At 45.0% G+C, this 15,719-nt stretch overlaps 2 protein-coding genes across 2 annotated transcripts; one reads left to right on the top strand and one right to left on the bottom strand.

Moving 5' to 3' along the window:
* Window positions 1-4,025: 4,025 nt before the first annotated feature.
* Window positions 4,026-8,853, bottom strand: LOC121308648 (protein ABHD15-like). Its single transcript, XM_041241168.1, has 2 exons — window positions 6,570-8,853; window positions 4,026-6,268 (listed from the first exon to the last, which is right to left on the bottom strand). Exons 1-2 carry the CDS (start codon window positions 7,415-7,417, stop codon window positions 5,719-5,721), a joined length of 1,398 nt encoding a protein of 465 aa, XP_041097102.1. The 5' UTR covers window positions 7,418-8,853; the 3' UTR covers window positions 4,026-5,718.
* A 361-nt stretch (window positions 8,854-9,214) lies between these two features.
* tp53i13 (tumor protein p53 inducible protein 13) lies at window positions 9,215-15,589 on the top strand. Its single transcript, XM_041241267.1, has 9 exons — window positions 9,215-10,029; window positions 10,532-10,606; window positions 10,698-10,733; window positions 11,013-11,071; window positions 11,632-11,710; window positions 11,795-11,923; window positions 12,888-13,094; window positions 13,501-14,302; window positions 14,502-15,589. The coding sequence occupies exons 1-9, from the start codon at window positions 9,907-9,909 to the stop codon at window positions 14,627-14,629; spliced, it is 1,638 nt and encodes a 545-aa protein (XP_041097201.1). The 5' UTR covers window positions 9,215-9,906; the 3' UTR covers window positions 14,630-15,589.
* The last annotated feature ends 130 nt before the right edge of the window (window positions 15,590-15,719 follow it).

The following is a 15,719-nucleotide window of genomic DNA, read 5'->3' as shown; positions in this document are numbered from 1 at the left end:
AGTAGGTTGTAAGCATGTGAATAGAAAAGGCAATGCTTGGATGCAACAACTGTTGTAGCAGTTAATGCTAATCTAGAGAACGACTTTCATTATGTCCGCTTCAAACTTCCCATCGTAGGGCATGTTCATAAAATGGCTGTTTCGGCTGCCTAGAGCGTTTAATCTCATTTAATTTAATTGCACTAGAAATGCTATACATTTAAAAATGATACACCAAAATACAACAATACTGTTTGTTTAGGCAATGCTAAACTTCGGTGCTAATTAAAAAAAAAAAAAAAAAAAAAAAAAAAAAAATTATAATAATAAATAATAATAATAAAGCCCATCTACACTATTTACACAGACGGATGCCAAGTTTGCAGTAGATTTGTTGCCATGTCACATCTGCCAAACCAGTGTATAGGAGTTCCCTTCCTGGCACTGCCAGTCTGAGTGATGCCACTAGGTGTAGCCCCAATTCCACTGCCCCGCCACCTCATGCCAAATTTAAATGCACACTCTTCTCGGTGTCTCTCTTTGTTTTGCTTCAGAAAACCGTACCACCTGAGTCATTAGCACTAAAACACTCTGTTCTTAGCTCATTTGTCTCCAGCACTTACTGTGTCATTACACTGTACTTCTTATAACAAGCATGGTGCAAAACACTAGTCTATTGTCAGCTCTTGTATCTTTAGAAACACTAAAATGCTCTGTTCTTGGCTCTTCAGCACTGTCACAACATTTAAATAATGATCTCTGATCTAAAGCACTATTTTAAGCTCTGCATTGCTGTTGCCCTGCACTTTAGTAAGCTCTAAATAATACTCCATTCTTGGCTGTCAGCATTGCTTCTGTCATACATTTTTATTAGCAATAAAACACTACAGCTGTTTGCTCTGCTTTTGAATGAACAGCACAAATTAAGAATTGCCATTAATACATTCGCATGCTTGCAGTGCACCCATGTGTGTGACCAGAAGAGCTAAGTTTAGAGAGTGAGAGAGAGGAATTATGTAAGGCTCCGGATAACCAGGATTCACGTTTTTATAGGATGGCGTCTACCTGTGTTTCCACGCGTGATTACAGGAAAGCACAATGTTTGCCTGTGTGTGCCAAAGAGTTGCCAAGCCATGTCGGTTCTGCAAAATAGCAGCAGGTTGCAGGGGCACGTTCCTCTACCAATCTTATATATGTGTGCAATTATATTAATTGTGTTAAAGCCAAACATGTATATATATATATATATATATATATATATATATATATATATATATATATATATATATATATATATATATATATAAATAAATGATATGTAATGATATGTAAATATCTGGCCATACCCTTCATGAGGGTCGCACATCTCATTATCTCATTTCAAGAGGTTGAAGGAAAGCTGGGGAATGATGACTGTCCAGACGCCAAACAGATGAACTGGAGGTAGGCAGTACTGAGCGCTAATGCTTGAACATCTGATGTTTTTTTTGCGTTAATGCAACGCAAAACCTAGTAAGACCCTAACTGTAGGATAGCTACACTTAACTATTCACGCAGTCAAGCTGTGTCCTGTCTAAACTGCGCAAAAGGAAAGTTTTCTGTCCTCAAAAGGCCATATAGGAGTAGCTCATGTATATAATGAGTGTTGGTTGAAGTGGTGGTCGGGAGATGCTTGATGGTGTTTACCAGCACTACACATGACCGGAATACTGACAGCACATAAATATACACACAAGCACATCTTCACCTCTTATGCGCTCATTCTGAGTATATGTTCTTACGCTCGTGCAGTCGTTTTTATTTTCACAGTTGATTTTTATCTAAACCGCTAGTTTTGGGGTAGGTGTCGTACGAACACGAGATATGAGAGAGACCCTGCTAACCAGGTATGTGCTATCTAGCCATAATTACACATTCCCACAAGCATGGTATATTTTCATGGAATATCTTTTTTCCAGAATGGATTTTGAAAGTAGGTAAGGCATGTTAAATGAGCAGGACAGTGATGCAAACCTTGATTTAGTCTCTTGTCTGGGGAGATGGACGGTGTCTGCAAGCACATGACATTATGAAGGGTCAAAGTGGCACAGATTACAGAAGGTAACGTGTTTAAGGATCATAAAATATATGCATGTATGTGGCATTCTGATTCTAGGGATGCAGGTCAGAGAATACAAACAAAAAACAGCGTTATCTGTCATGTAACAAATTGCTTAATGACTTGAGCAGTTTATTCAATGACAGATGTAGTTGCAGGCAGTTTAGTGAAAGGACACTCCGAGCTCATTCCTGTGTGACTCTCTTTGCTGTGGCTTCTTACCAGGGCTCCGCCCCCTCGGTCCATGCAGGTCCTCTGGTCCCACGAGGTGCAGGCTGTGTGGGTGTACAGTGCTTCTTTTTGGGTGGGTGGGGTTTGTTGCTGTGCCCCTGTGGTGTCCCTGCTGTTTTCGGACAGTGACGGACCCTCCTCTGTGACTACGGGGACAGGAACTATATGACAAAAAAAAACGTTGCAAATGTGTGGATTTAAAGTTGGGAACACTTTTGGGGTGGGTGTATAGGAAAATGTTTATATTGTACATTTTAGAATTTAAAAAAAACACAAAAATACATTGAAATAACTGCTTGTATTGTGAAGAAATTAAACAAGAAAAAAAAAAAAACTTGGTTTCTTAACATAAAAAAAAAAAAAAAGTATAAAAGGAAAAAATAACCTAATTATTGTATGTGAACATGTAGTCAGCGCTGGGTTGGGGAGAGACACACAGAGCTGTCCGGAGATCTAACCCAGAGGTGGCTGGCTGCATACCTGCCAGTCATTTGCTTTGCTTTGCACTTCACTCCTCCACTGTTTCCCTTTCTCTTCCTCATCCTTTCTCTTTCTTTCTCGCGCTGTCTCGGTATGCCTCTGGTTTTGTTTGCACACATACTGTGCTAGTTGCACCATTTTAAATGTAACTGCTGCTCTTGCTTTCGTTCTTCCTTCATGGCCCAATTTCACTTTTGTTCTTTTTTCTCATTTTCTTTCGTTCGCTGATTGTTTTTGTTGTTGCCTCCGTGCACCAAAAAAAAAAAAACGCCATCACAAGACAAAGAAAATGTAAAAAATAAGGCATAAGATTTATTTTTTTGCCAGTAAAGAAAAGAATGTTTTAACTGCCTATTTCTTGTTGTTGCTCTAGTTTTTTTTTTATTATTATTTCCAGTTGAGAAAGAAAAAAAAAAAAATTGAAACATCTTTCCCCTCACCAGAGAGAGTGGCGAGGGAGTCAGAGTGTGGCACAAAGGTTAAAGTTCAAAGGGGGCCCTGCCAGTCGGAGTTACGGGCTTGCCAAAACCACCAGACTGTTTCTGATTTTAAAATGAACAGTTTAGATTCCCCACCTTAGTGACTCATTTAATTCTCTTGAGGCAACTGTTTGTTTCCCAAGGAAGTGACCAATTTTATATACTGTTGCTTAGAACGTACAGTCTACTACTGTGTATGGAGAAGGCATCCTTCTCCTGTCCATCTAAAATCCCATAGCTGTAATTGTAGTCTCCAATTATATCCTTACCCAGTGTGTAATGTGCATTTAAAGATCTTTTAATTCCAGGTGTACCTCTGTACTGAACAGGATCTGATGGGTCTTTTAACCAGGTTTGTCTGACTTGACCATTCTCACTGAAGCAGTTTTATTGATGTCGATGCAGGGAATCATGGGGTAAACAAACCTGTGTATTGCATGTACATATTAAATTATTTTAATAAATGTATAATTTTTATTTATGATTTTATACTTTTCTGCTGCTGTCACAGTGGCAAAGACAGAATTTACTTAAAGATTTTTTTTTTTTTTTTTTTTTTTTAACGATTTGACCATTTGGTGGTGTTTTAACCACGTGTAAATGCAACCGGACAGCTGAACCCACTTTCCAGTAAGAATGGCCAAATGCATTGAAACCTAGTCTTTGAGTTTCTTGAATATTCCATCATTCCCAGTTAGATCTGGTGCCTGATTCCTGTTACACATTGTGCCATACTGGTCCAGATTCAGGTTTAAAAAAAAAAAAATACCAAGTTTGTTTGCTAGAACCAACTTGGAATGCAACATCAATTGCCCGTCCCTAAAGCTGAGACCCCTGTGCCAGCTGTGTGCCTCCCCCTGACTCTGTACCCCACTTCTCCACCAGTGCGGGGCTTCTGCACAGCATATTTGTCAGTATTCTGTGATTCTCCTGGCTCAACATGCATTACAATTCATATATAACCTGTATTAATTGTATAGATTGTGAAGCTGATTGTCAGAAAGAAAAACAACTTCTTTAGGGTCATGTAATTATCCTTTGCATCATTTACGAGGGGATACTGGACAAAAAATCAACTGTAATAAAGTAATTTTAGTACAAGCTCTGGACTGTGCCTTCATTTAGGGTATGTGTTTAAAATCAGGAAAGAGAGCTCAAGCTTTGCTTTTTTTTCTGTTGTTTCTGAGTAAACTGGAGGTTTGTTTAAGCATGTGTTACTCCATGGTGCAAAGTTCATGTTTGTGCACCTCCAAGCATTCTGAAGTGAAAAATACAATCTCAGCAAATGTAGTGTCGTGGGAGTTTTGATATCAACTCTCTAATAGAGGCTCGGTAGAACAAACAAGATTGAGTAAACGAGTTTAATAGTTTGCAAACCTGAGAGCACACTCGACACACGTAGGTGTTAGGAAGACCAAGCAGTGTTCTGACTTCACAGAGTCAGTAAGCATAATATATACCTTGTAACCTGCGGTTATTGCGAGCCAATCACAGAGGCTTAACTCAATATTCGCGGATAGCAACAGCTTGGAAGAGTACGATGAGACCAATCATATGCAACAATAACAACTTATCTGAATTGCAGACATCCTAAAATTATTCCTATTCTGACTGAGCCGGTGACATTTCTGTGAAATGTCACGGGTGCAGCTTGCGGTTGCCAAATAAAGAAAACTTCAGAGAACTTCTTTTGAGCTGGTAGTCAGTATCTTTCCATCCCTTATAGGGGCCGCTTACCCTGCAGCGAGAAAGAGGAAGCATGTACAACAACTACTACCAGTACATAATACATTATTATTATATTATACCTAAATCTTATAACCCGTAATAGCATTTAAACCTGAGCATAGAAACCCTGAACAATCTAAGGTTTGTCAGCTCTGATAACTAAGAAGGGACCAGTTTATGGGCGTGCGGATTTGAGTGGTGATTCTTCAGTTAATCTTTTTTTTTTTTTTTTTTTTAATACTAGTCGAGTAAACCCTGGTACAAGTTCATTCCACTCATGAGTGACCAGAGGAGTTTGTTCAGGACAGCAGCACGAGTTAAACAATATTACACAGAAAGAAATCTAACATTTACCAGCATCACTGGGTATGGGGGGGGGGGGGTTACATTCTTACAGAGCAGTAAAATGCAGCAGATAGAGGCACCAAATGATGGGCAACAGAAATCTAGAAACTCCAGCACAGAGCCAGAAAGGGTGACAGTGTATGCTTTACGATGCACACCTTAGATTTGGTTGAAGGATTTTATTTTAGTTTTTTTTATATCTCCACAGCACCCAGCAGTAGTGCACACTGGCCTGGTGATTTCCATAACCACCCTTTTGAATATGTTTTGTTTTAACTAAAATCGTCCAGTTGTAAATGGGTGCATGCGGTCATCAAAGAGAAGCTGGTAGATTATTACAGTAGGTATTAAACGCTGCTGGGCAGCCACGTCCCTGGGTCACCGTGTGTAAGATCTGTGCCAGTTGAAGATGTCATCTGTGGCTGGTGGATCTCTCTGCAGGGTACCTCTCCGTCGTCGTGGCAACAGCGTGCTGGTTCGCCTGCGAGGGGGTGTGCCCCTACCCTGGCTCCGCCTCTCCTCGGCCCGGAAGAATTCCGCCACCACCCTGAAGTACTCGATCAGTACCGCCTGGCTCCAGCAGTGGGTGCCGCTGTCCTCGTCGGCGGACTCTTTCTGAAACCCGCAGTGCCCTCCCCAGTGTGTCAGCGCCAGCAGGAAGAAGGGGCTGGTCTCGAACAGCTCCAGAGGCAGCGTGGTTCTGGGGTCTCCTCGGATCGGGTCGTCCCAGCTGCACAGGCACAGAACCGGCACCGCCACCTCGTCTGCATCCCGAAGGGGCTCGTTCCGCTCCCAGTAAGACTCCCAGTTCAGCGGGGACTGCGTTCTAGTGCCACCAGTACAGAACTGGAGCTCCTCGAACTGCTGCAGGGAGGTGCAGCTGAACAGCCGGTCTGTGTCCATCGCCTCGCTGAGAGCCGTGGAGTACCTGTGGGAACAGGAGTGAAGATCCACGCAAAAGGATGACAATTACGTGTTTATTTTATTTTATGTTTTTTAAATGTGGTCCAGAAACTCTTGTGAAGACACAAACGTGTTTATCCACAATATATATTTGTGTGTGTATATATCTTTTTTATAATGCTTATGTTCTTGCTTTGTGAAAAAATGTTTGAAATGCTTTTTTTCCCCCATAACATGACCAGAAAAAAATAATATATTATATATATATATATATAATTTATTTCTAAAGTAAAAAGAACAAATCAGAACCATGTAACTTCCTTTACCTGCACAGGTTGAGTTTCTGGTAGAGCAGTAGTGCCCACCTGTACAGCCAGGGCAGGCGAGACTCGAACCACTGCTGCCCTCTGAAAACAGGTGAGATGCAGGCGGCACAGGTAAGGTAGGAGGAGGAGCCACACTCGCCCAGGTAGGACAGGAGCAGCCCTGAGCCCGAGCCCTCACTCACAGCCAGCAGCGCCGCAGAGGGGTGACGGAACCGGATGTAGGAGACCGCTTCCATCAGGTCAGAGGGGTCCCCAAACTGCTGCACACTCGGGGTGACCAGGGGACAGCCCCCCTGCCCTCGCCTGTTGAAGACCACTGGGTAGAACCCCTGCTCCAGAGCCAGCCTGCACAGCTCCAGCACATGCGGGGTCAGCCTGCCCCACGAGTTGGGGATTATGATCAGCACAGGTGGAGAGGAGGATGAGGAAGGTCCTGTGGCTTTCCAGTTCCGTATCGTGACCCCCACGGCCCAGTCCAGGGCCACTATCCCCCCGTCCCGCAGCTGCAGGTGGTCCCGGGCAAAATCTATTGCCCTGCCTTGTAAAGGCCAAACCAGACTGTGCAGGGTCTGTAAATGGGGGTCCACCCAGGGCCAATCTGGGGTACAGGGCCCGCCCAAAGAGCCGCAGTGTTGTAGTAGGTAGCGTGCCAGGGTCGAGGGCTTGCAGATCAGCTGCGGTCTCTCCGACCCACCCTGGGGGGGATAGAACAAGAAGCGCAATCGACGCCGGCTCCTCCAGCCCAGGTGCCCCAGAGCTGCTGTGGTTCTGTCCCGGAAACAGCTCAGTAGGAGAATCGCAATGAGCAGAATCAGAGACAGCAGTAGGAATATCACCGATCCCCACATTACAGCTACAGACAGGAGCTGGTCCAGTAAGATTAGCGCAGACCTGGTCGATCCTCCTATAGGAATCTCTCTTGTTCTGAATTTACAGCTCAAGCAGTTAGAATCTTGATTTTGCTGCAGAAGACCAGGCTCAACATAATTTCAATGAAATGACAAAGAGCAAGGCTTGGGAAATAAATCTCAAAGCAACCTTTATGTAACAGATTAGCAATACAAACCCCTGACCTGCTGCTGTGTAAATCCAGCTTTGTTCACGCAGAGAGACACACAGTCCACAGGCGATGCACGTCCGTTAAACAAACTTCCCTTCAAAGTGAAATCTTGGTGCCCCCACCCCCCCCCTGCCCGAACTGATCTTGCAACAGGAAGCAGGTGGGTAGCAAGTCCAACTGGTCTGGAGCTCAACAGAAGTTTGTTTGCAATGGATTCCCACCTGGTGTTGTAGACCTACAGTATGCTGTCAGAACAAAGGTCAGTCACTGTATAAACGAAAATCCGCTTGCTGTACGGATGTGTTTTCTAGGGTCTCCCTCCATCCCTTTTCAAGCAGGTTAGGGCTGCCATTTGTTCTGTATGTTAATAAACTGCAGTGTTCCACAATACATTATAACAACGTTGACTGTCCGTTTAGTTTGCATTCTCTAAAGGTAGTTTTAGCTTTCACCCTCGTGCTGGCCAGTGTGTCTGTGTGTGAGCTGAACAGAAGTATGCTGCTGCTTGAGCCTGGTTAACAGTAGGTAATGGAAACACAGGTTCAGCACTGACCCCCAGCCGTGCTCAAACCATGCTGCTCTCAATCCCTTTAGTCATTCATGATACTGTATATCCACTGAGATATATAACACCACCCCAAACTCAGCCCTGTAGTACTACAGTATTTTAATATCCACTGACTTGCAATAACCCAACTGCCCAGATGTCCTTTCGTCCAAACTTCAAAGCATCAGTCCTCTCCAGGTCTCAAGTTTAAGATACTGGTAATCTCCACATTTGTATACCAGCTTGCTTTTAAAGCATTCTGTCGATTGTCTTCTGCCACCAGAAAGAGCGGTGACGTATTCAGTTCTGTATTATTATTTAGTTGAACCACTGTTGTTCGAATGAGCAGCGAGCTCTCTGAAATTTTCTCCTCTGTGCAGCGGGAGTTACAGCCTGCCTTACAGACAGGTCTCCTCGGACCGTCCTGTCTGCAGTGATGTGCGCACGGGCTCCCTCCAGGGTTAATCAGTGTCTGTGTAGCAGATCAATAAAGTGCAAAGGCGAGTACAAGCATGCTGTTTAAGAGATGGGAGCAGCCAAATCACACATGTGAAGCTTTTCCATGTTTAATTACCCTGTAAAAGTAAGAGAGACGTTTTCAAATTGGCAAGCAATTTATCAATTGTTTACCATGCTTTTCAAGGCATGCTTGGACTATACCGGGGCTTCTTAAACTTAAACTGTTTTAAGAGCTGAAAACAAGTAAAAAGGTGTAATTAAGCAGATTATCAGTTCAATTAAGGGTCTAGTCAAGTAACTGAGAGCTGGGTTGGAATGAAAACCAACAGCCACAGGGGGTCCCCAGGACTGGGTTTGAGAAGCCCTGGCCTATACTAACTAAACCATAGCGATAATTTGAAAGGGTTGAATGACAGCCAAGTCATTGTAAATACTGTAGAAACAATTCAGCAGTGGCAACACGCAGTACCCAGTCGTGTTAGCAGACTGCAGCAAGCCAGCACCCTGTTCTTATTGGAGTGCCCTACTACTGCGGGCTGCGCTTTAGCTTCGTGAGAAATGCAGGGCGATTCTGAGGGCGTTGTGTTTCTGTCCGTTTTGTCCCTCTGGCGCCGCTGTAGTTTCTGCAGTACATTGGGCAGTGTGTGTTTAATAATGTTGACAGCATTGAGTCTGCGTGGCGCGGCTCTCTGCACGTTGAGCTGCGAAGTTTTAGTCTAAAAAGTAAATAAATCAATCTAACTGTCACTGCGGTGTGTACAGACAGAGTTCGCGTGTATTATTAAGGGCCAAAGTTGCGTTTACGTTTTTTATTTTTTTTAATATTATCGTTGAAAAGGCAAACTGTGTACCTGTGCACCGCACAGCTGATACTGCGAGGAAACCAGTTTAACAGATTACTGAGATAATAACAACGCGGGGGAAACAAACAAACAAAAGAAGGAGCTATTTTAAAAGCGATCCGGCTTTAATATAAACCTTTAGTTTTGTACACGACTTGTGAAAATATACCATCTAATATTTTATGGTTTGTGCGTCATAACTCGGTTCTGGTTGAGTGGTGGGTGCGGTGTATTGAAATACGGAAGATTTTTGTTTTTAACACAATTTTTTGTTTTTTTTTGTTCTGAATATTTATTTATTTATTTATTTATTTATTAATTAATTAAAACGCGACATCGCTGCTGTAAATAAAGCCGGGGGTCTGTTCAGTTTGAAGTCGGTTTCGGAAGAGTTCTGGAGCTCCGCACTGACGCCTCGGAGCCGCCCCGATGTCGCCGGTACCGGGTCCTGCAGTTCAGAGGGGCGGGGCGGGGGTGCGCCATCCCTGGGTTCTGGTCCTACTGCTTTCGGTGGCAAATTCAAAACCGCTGGATATCTGTGATAACGGGAAGGTAAGCGCCAGAACCGTATTATTATTATTATTATTATTATTATTATTATTATTATGCTGCCCTGTATGTAAGCCACTCTCTTGCTAAGGGAACACACACTAACAGTGGCTTGGCGCTTGGTTTCAGGAGACTAAGCTCAGGGGGGCTTGGGGTTTGATACAGCAGGGTTGCCTCAGACTAGGTCTCCTGGAACCAGGTTTCCAGCCGCTGCTCCCGAGGAAGCTGCCTGGGGTGATGCGCAGATCCCCGCTCTGAATGCGCTTCGTTCCCTGCCTCACCCCGTGGCGTCCCTGTGGCCGGACGGGTGGGCTTCACCCGAGTCGGAGTGAAAACGCAGGGACGGCCAAAGCTGACCCTTCCACTGCTGCTCTTCGTGCCAAAACTGTTCCAAAGAGTGTAATGAGAAACCTCCACAGACCCTGAAGTGTGTTCTGGTTTTGGTTGCTAGGAAGGTGTGTGTTTGTCCCATTAAATGCTCGTGTGTGTTTTTTTCTGAGGACAGAGCTTTCTGGAAGTGGACCTGCCTCCCCCAGAAGCATACCAGTGTCCCGGGCCTCACTGGCCCCTCCCAGACAAGGTAAGAGAGAGGATATTGAAGTGCGAGGTACCTGTGGGAGTGTTTCAATTCCACTTTTCCACTGTGCTAAAGCCACGCTTCTTCATTGCAGGAACTTTCCAGCGTGGACAAAAAATATCCCATACAGGTAATACATTTACAGGACTGGAAATCTGTCATGCTTTTCATTTAAATATTTATAATGAAGTGGTCATATTTACACTTTGCTGATAAATATATTGTATCTTGATGTTGTTTCTGCACAATATATACAGTAATATCATGCAGCTGCTTTTATTATGATTGTTTTCATTTTTATGGGAACCTGCTATGTATTAGACAGTAAAAACAACCCTTTTTGCAAAGGTGTATTCATTTTGCCGGGCTGTTATAATAGAAGTCTAGTCTTACCTCTGCTCTCTCATAGCGCTCCTCGCACATCTGCATGGGCAAGCCAATCAAGTACAACGAGACCATCCCCAACAGGTAGGCGACCAATAGATCTGGGGAGGGGAGGCGGGGCTTAAACCAGACGCAGCCAATGGCATCTTCACGCCCTACTGCTGTCACTGCCCCTGGTCATGCGCTGGCTCGATGAAGAGTTTTGAGATGTTGCAGCCCATAATTAGTGTGATAGGCTGCGTATTGATAGACTGTAAGTTTGATTTATGTTCACTGTTGCAGTTGCTGCAATACCTAGTGCTGCTGCTTTAACAGGGTTATTGTTGAACCCCTGCTAAGGAAACGCTACTTATTCTCTGCATTTCTGCTCAGTCTTTTTGAAGTGATATTAAAAGGGTTTGACTCTTGTAGTTGTTGTTGTAATCTGCTTCCCGGGGTGAGTCCATTTCAAAGCAGTCAGAGGGGGGTAATGTCATTTTAAACTTTTTTTTTTTAAACTGGTATAAAAACGATTCATTTCCATAGTTCACGTGCTGCTGCTACTTGTAATAGTTTTTGTGTCCCTGCTGTCATTATTATTATTATTATTATTGTTACTGTGAGCTGGCTGTGTTCTGTCTCACTGTGTCTCTGCTGTGTTTCAGTGGGAGGCACCGTCCGCAGTGGGCTCATTATGGAGAGTACCTGTACTGCCCTCCCCAGCGCTGGGTGCACAATCTGGAGGTAAGACAGTACCCCCTCCTCTGTGTGTGTGTGTGCCTACACTCCTGCCCGTCAGCGTCTCACCCTCTCTCTGTGTGTCTGCAGCACGGCGGGGTAGCGTTCCTGTACCACCCGTGTGCCCCTCCCTCCCTGCGGGCGAGCCTGTCTGCTCTGGCACGCTCCTGCCTCTTCAAGCACATCGTCACGCCATTCCCCGGGCTGACACGCGCGCGGGTGAGTGCCCAAGACCTCGGTGTAAATCATTCTCTGAAGAACCTCCTTGCCCTGCTAGTGTTTCTACTTCATGAATTGAGCAGTCAGTCAGTCAGTCTTGGCTCCAGTGCTGTTTGCCAGCACCACCTGCGTTTAAATACTAAACCCTCCGCACACGCCAGTTTATTACCAGCACCACACCCACTGAGCAAGGGATTTAGCAGCCAAAGATCCTACCACTAGGGGCGCCATTTCACAATAACGCTAAACATTTACTGGCTATTCTTCAACAGTTTGGACTGGAGCATTGCATGTGTTTGGTGAGACAAACCACACGGTACGCCCCAGCTCAACAAATACTAAGATAGAGAAAGCAATGAGCACATTTTCTATTTCTTTAAATATTTATGTTTATATCACAGTAGCCATAACAATAACAAGCCCCACATGGGTATAATATATATATATATATATATACACACATATACACAACGAGTCACACTAACATGCTTACTCTATTTATTCTAAATAACCCAGCAGTAGTCGCAGGTACAAATACAGAAGCATGCTGTACAGCTTTATATTTTAAGCCATCGTTAGTCTTTTCATGGTCCACCTGTCCTTGAGCTTTCCATGATGATCTTCCATTTCCTTTCCCTGACTCTCGAGACCCCTTTCTCAATCCACGTCGCAGAAAGAAAAGGAAAGTGTTGACACAGCTCACTTCACTCCTGCAAAGACAATCAATCAAGGCCATTTTTCTGCTTCGGTCACCAGCGCCCGAGTCATGCTAAGGCTTGTTGACACCTAAACAGCAGAGAGCTCTGGCGATTTAGGAAGGATTGGCGCTTGTTTCATCAGTAATAATTAATTGAAGGTGGAGGTAGTGTAGTAGTAGGGCTATGACACTTCACTTCGTAATGGGTGTTTTCCAGTTATTTCCAGGTATGTATCTGTCTACTCACAACCTCTCTCCTCCTGCCAGCCCCTTGCCCTGGCCGCCTGGGGCCGCACGCTGGAGATGTCCCATGTGACCCTGATGGAGGCTGCTGATTGGCTGCGGAGCAGTGTGACCAGGGCTCACGAGTCAGGGATGAGAGAGGACGGGCTGTACAACCTCCTGCTGATCCGGGGGTCGAAGGTCGTGTCTGACGAGACTGACAGAGACGTGTGTCCCCGAGCAGAGGTGCAGGTGAGGGAGAGAGAAAGGGAAGGAGGGAGGGGGAATACTGGGGGGGTTCTGAATTGGAGTTCGTTTCGTGATGTGAATTGTACACCTATCCACTCCTTGTAGAGTCACACCTTTTTTCATGCAACACTAAAAGCTTACTGCAAAGTGTTTCATATAAAAAAATAATGAAGAATTATTTTCTTTGCTGGCCGGCAGTACTTGGTTCAACGCAAACCTTTCATGAAACGTTATATATAGTTTTGTCTCTGCTCAGTTTTGTAAAATTTGGTTTTAATCTGTGCAAAGCCTCTTTACAAAACTAACACTATTTACTTTTTAGACCAGTAATCTTGTATGATAAATATAAACCAGTGAGGATTTTGAAGGATGCTGAAAAATATTAGTTTCTTTTTTTCCCCATCATTAGGCTCAGAGGCAGCAGCTGTTTATAGAGAGACTGCCACCATGGAGGGAGGGAAGAGAGAGAGAATGGACAGAGGAGAGAGGGGGCTGGGTGAGGAAGAGAAGAGTGAGGAGGAGTGTGCTAGGGAGGAGAAGCGCCAGGATGAACGAAACAAAAAAGGATGAAAAAACCCCAAACCACCTCCTCCTCCCCTCCCCTGCTCCGCCCGGCGCGGAGGTGAAGAGAAGAGGAACTAACGAGACCGTCGGGGGAACCGAGGGAGTGAGAAAGCCCTCTACAGGAGAGCAAATCCAAACCCAGAACCAGCCAGGAGACGAGAGGGGAAGGGAAGAAGGGAACGAGACTCACTCACACGGAGAAGATAATGCAGCAGCAACAGGAGAGAAGGCAGGAAGCATGCAAGGAGTGGAAAAGAAACGCATTGATGCTGGGAAGATGATAATCAAAGGAGTGAAAAGTGAAGAAGGGAAGGCAGCGGACTCAAAAAGAGGTGAGAAGGGAGAGCCTGATGAAGCGTCAGAGAGGACTCCTGTGTGCCCTCACAGCGCGGCCCCCCCTGGGCACTGTGACTGCAGTGGCAGGGATCACTCTCAGGGTGGCGCTGCAGTAGTAGGGAGCAGGTTGAGGGGCATGCAAGACCCCACTCTCCGCACAGAGGAGGCTGCCTGGGCTGCAGCTGCCCTGGGCTTCCTGCTGGTGGTGCTCACGCTGTCCGTCCTGCACACCCGGCTCTACAGGAGATGCCAGAGGGGACCCAGTCTGTACTGGTCATCGCCCAGCTTCCAGGGATACGACACTGTGGCAGGTAGAGCACCACACACGCACACACCGCTGCACTGGCACTCAGACAGACCTCCACCAAACCACTGCCTTCACTCACTCTCACATCTCAGTCCACCATACACTCCCTACTCAGTCTCACTCCACCAACCACTCTGCTGCCTCATTGGTGAGTCTGCCTGTCTCTGGAATGCAGTCCCTGATGTCTGTCTTTTGTGTTTCAGAAGTGATCAAGAAAAGGCTGAAGAGGGGAGGAAAGAGGAAGAGACGGGTTTACAAGCCCAGGAAGAGGGAGGAGGAGGAGGAGAAGCGTGCGCTACTGAGAGCCTTCAGCAGCGAAGAGTCCGACTGACAGACCCACCCCCCCTTCCCTCCGATGTGCCGTCCAGTCCGACTCCACAGCTCTGTCTCCCTCCCTCCCCTCCTCCAGTGCCTTCGTTGATGGGTATCCAAAGAGGAAGCCAGGATCTTGACTGGATGTTTTTAAATCGGGGTCTGTAGGGATTACACTCCTGCTTTCCGGGTCGCTGACAAGACTTTCCTAAAGTGGATCTGCTACAGAATGCAATTTTATTATCGGTGTTCATTCTGATGTTATGGGTCTAAATCCTACACCTTTTTCCCCTCTATCAAAAGGTACCAAAAAAACCTACAAAAACTCAAGTGTGATTGTTTTGAAACATATTTATTTGGGGTATTTTAAAAGCACTTGCAGTTCTAGGTCTCTCAATCTTCTCCTGGACCAGACGATGTAGGTGACCCGTAAGACCGTCATAGGAACTGCACAACAAAGGCTGACTGGGTTTGGACAGTGGAAATGCAGATAAAGTGGACCGGAACTGTACCCAAAGCAAACCGCCCTGAATGGAACTCGGAAACTGGACATAGGTACTGACTAACTTTATACAGGGGGCTGTAGTTTATTTTATAGAACTGTAATTAGCTTTTTTAGATGGTACTCTATATATAGTTTTTATTTTTTAAAGATATTCTACTATTTTTGTAATGTTTAATAGAAACACTACCTGCCTGGTCGGAGCCAGTGTCGCCTGCTTGTGTGTTTGCCGATTCAAGCCGGCAGTTCTCTCCCCAGCTTGATAGAGGATGTGCACAATATTGTAACCAGAATGAATATTTTTTTTACTAGATGCCACTGTGCCAGCAGCAGCCATGTGCTTCAGTGTTTTTTCAGTAGTGCAACAGATTTGTCAAGGACATTGTTGATTTAACTGATTAAAAAGTAGTTTTTTTTGTGCCAAGTTAGTTGCATGTCGTGTGTGAAGACAATAACATAGCTTGTTTTACATTCAAACGCTCTTTATCTGAAGTGGAGGGTTGTTCCTTGTCGTTCTCCTCCAGTTCCACGCTGGTGTCCTCAATCTCCAATTTACACACAAACACACGTCTTCCATTCAACAGACACACCTGCATCCACCCTGAAA

Source organism: Polyodon spathula, unplaced genomic scaffold (genome assembly GCF_017654505.1).
Source record: "Polyodon spathula isolate WHYD16114869_AA unplaced genomic scaffold, ASM1765450v1 scaffolds_764, whole genome shotgun sequence".
Classification (NCBI taxonomy): domain Eukaryota; kingdom Metazoa; phylum Chordata; class Actinopteri; order Acipenseriformes; family Polyodontidae; genus Polyodon; species Polyodon spathula.
This window is presented reverse-complemented; position numbering and strand designations above follow the sequence as displayed.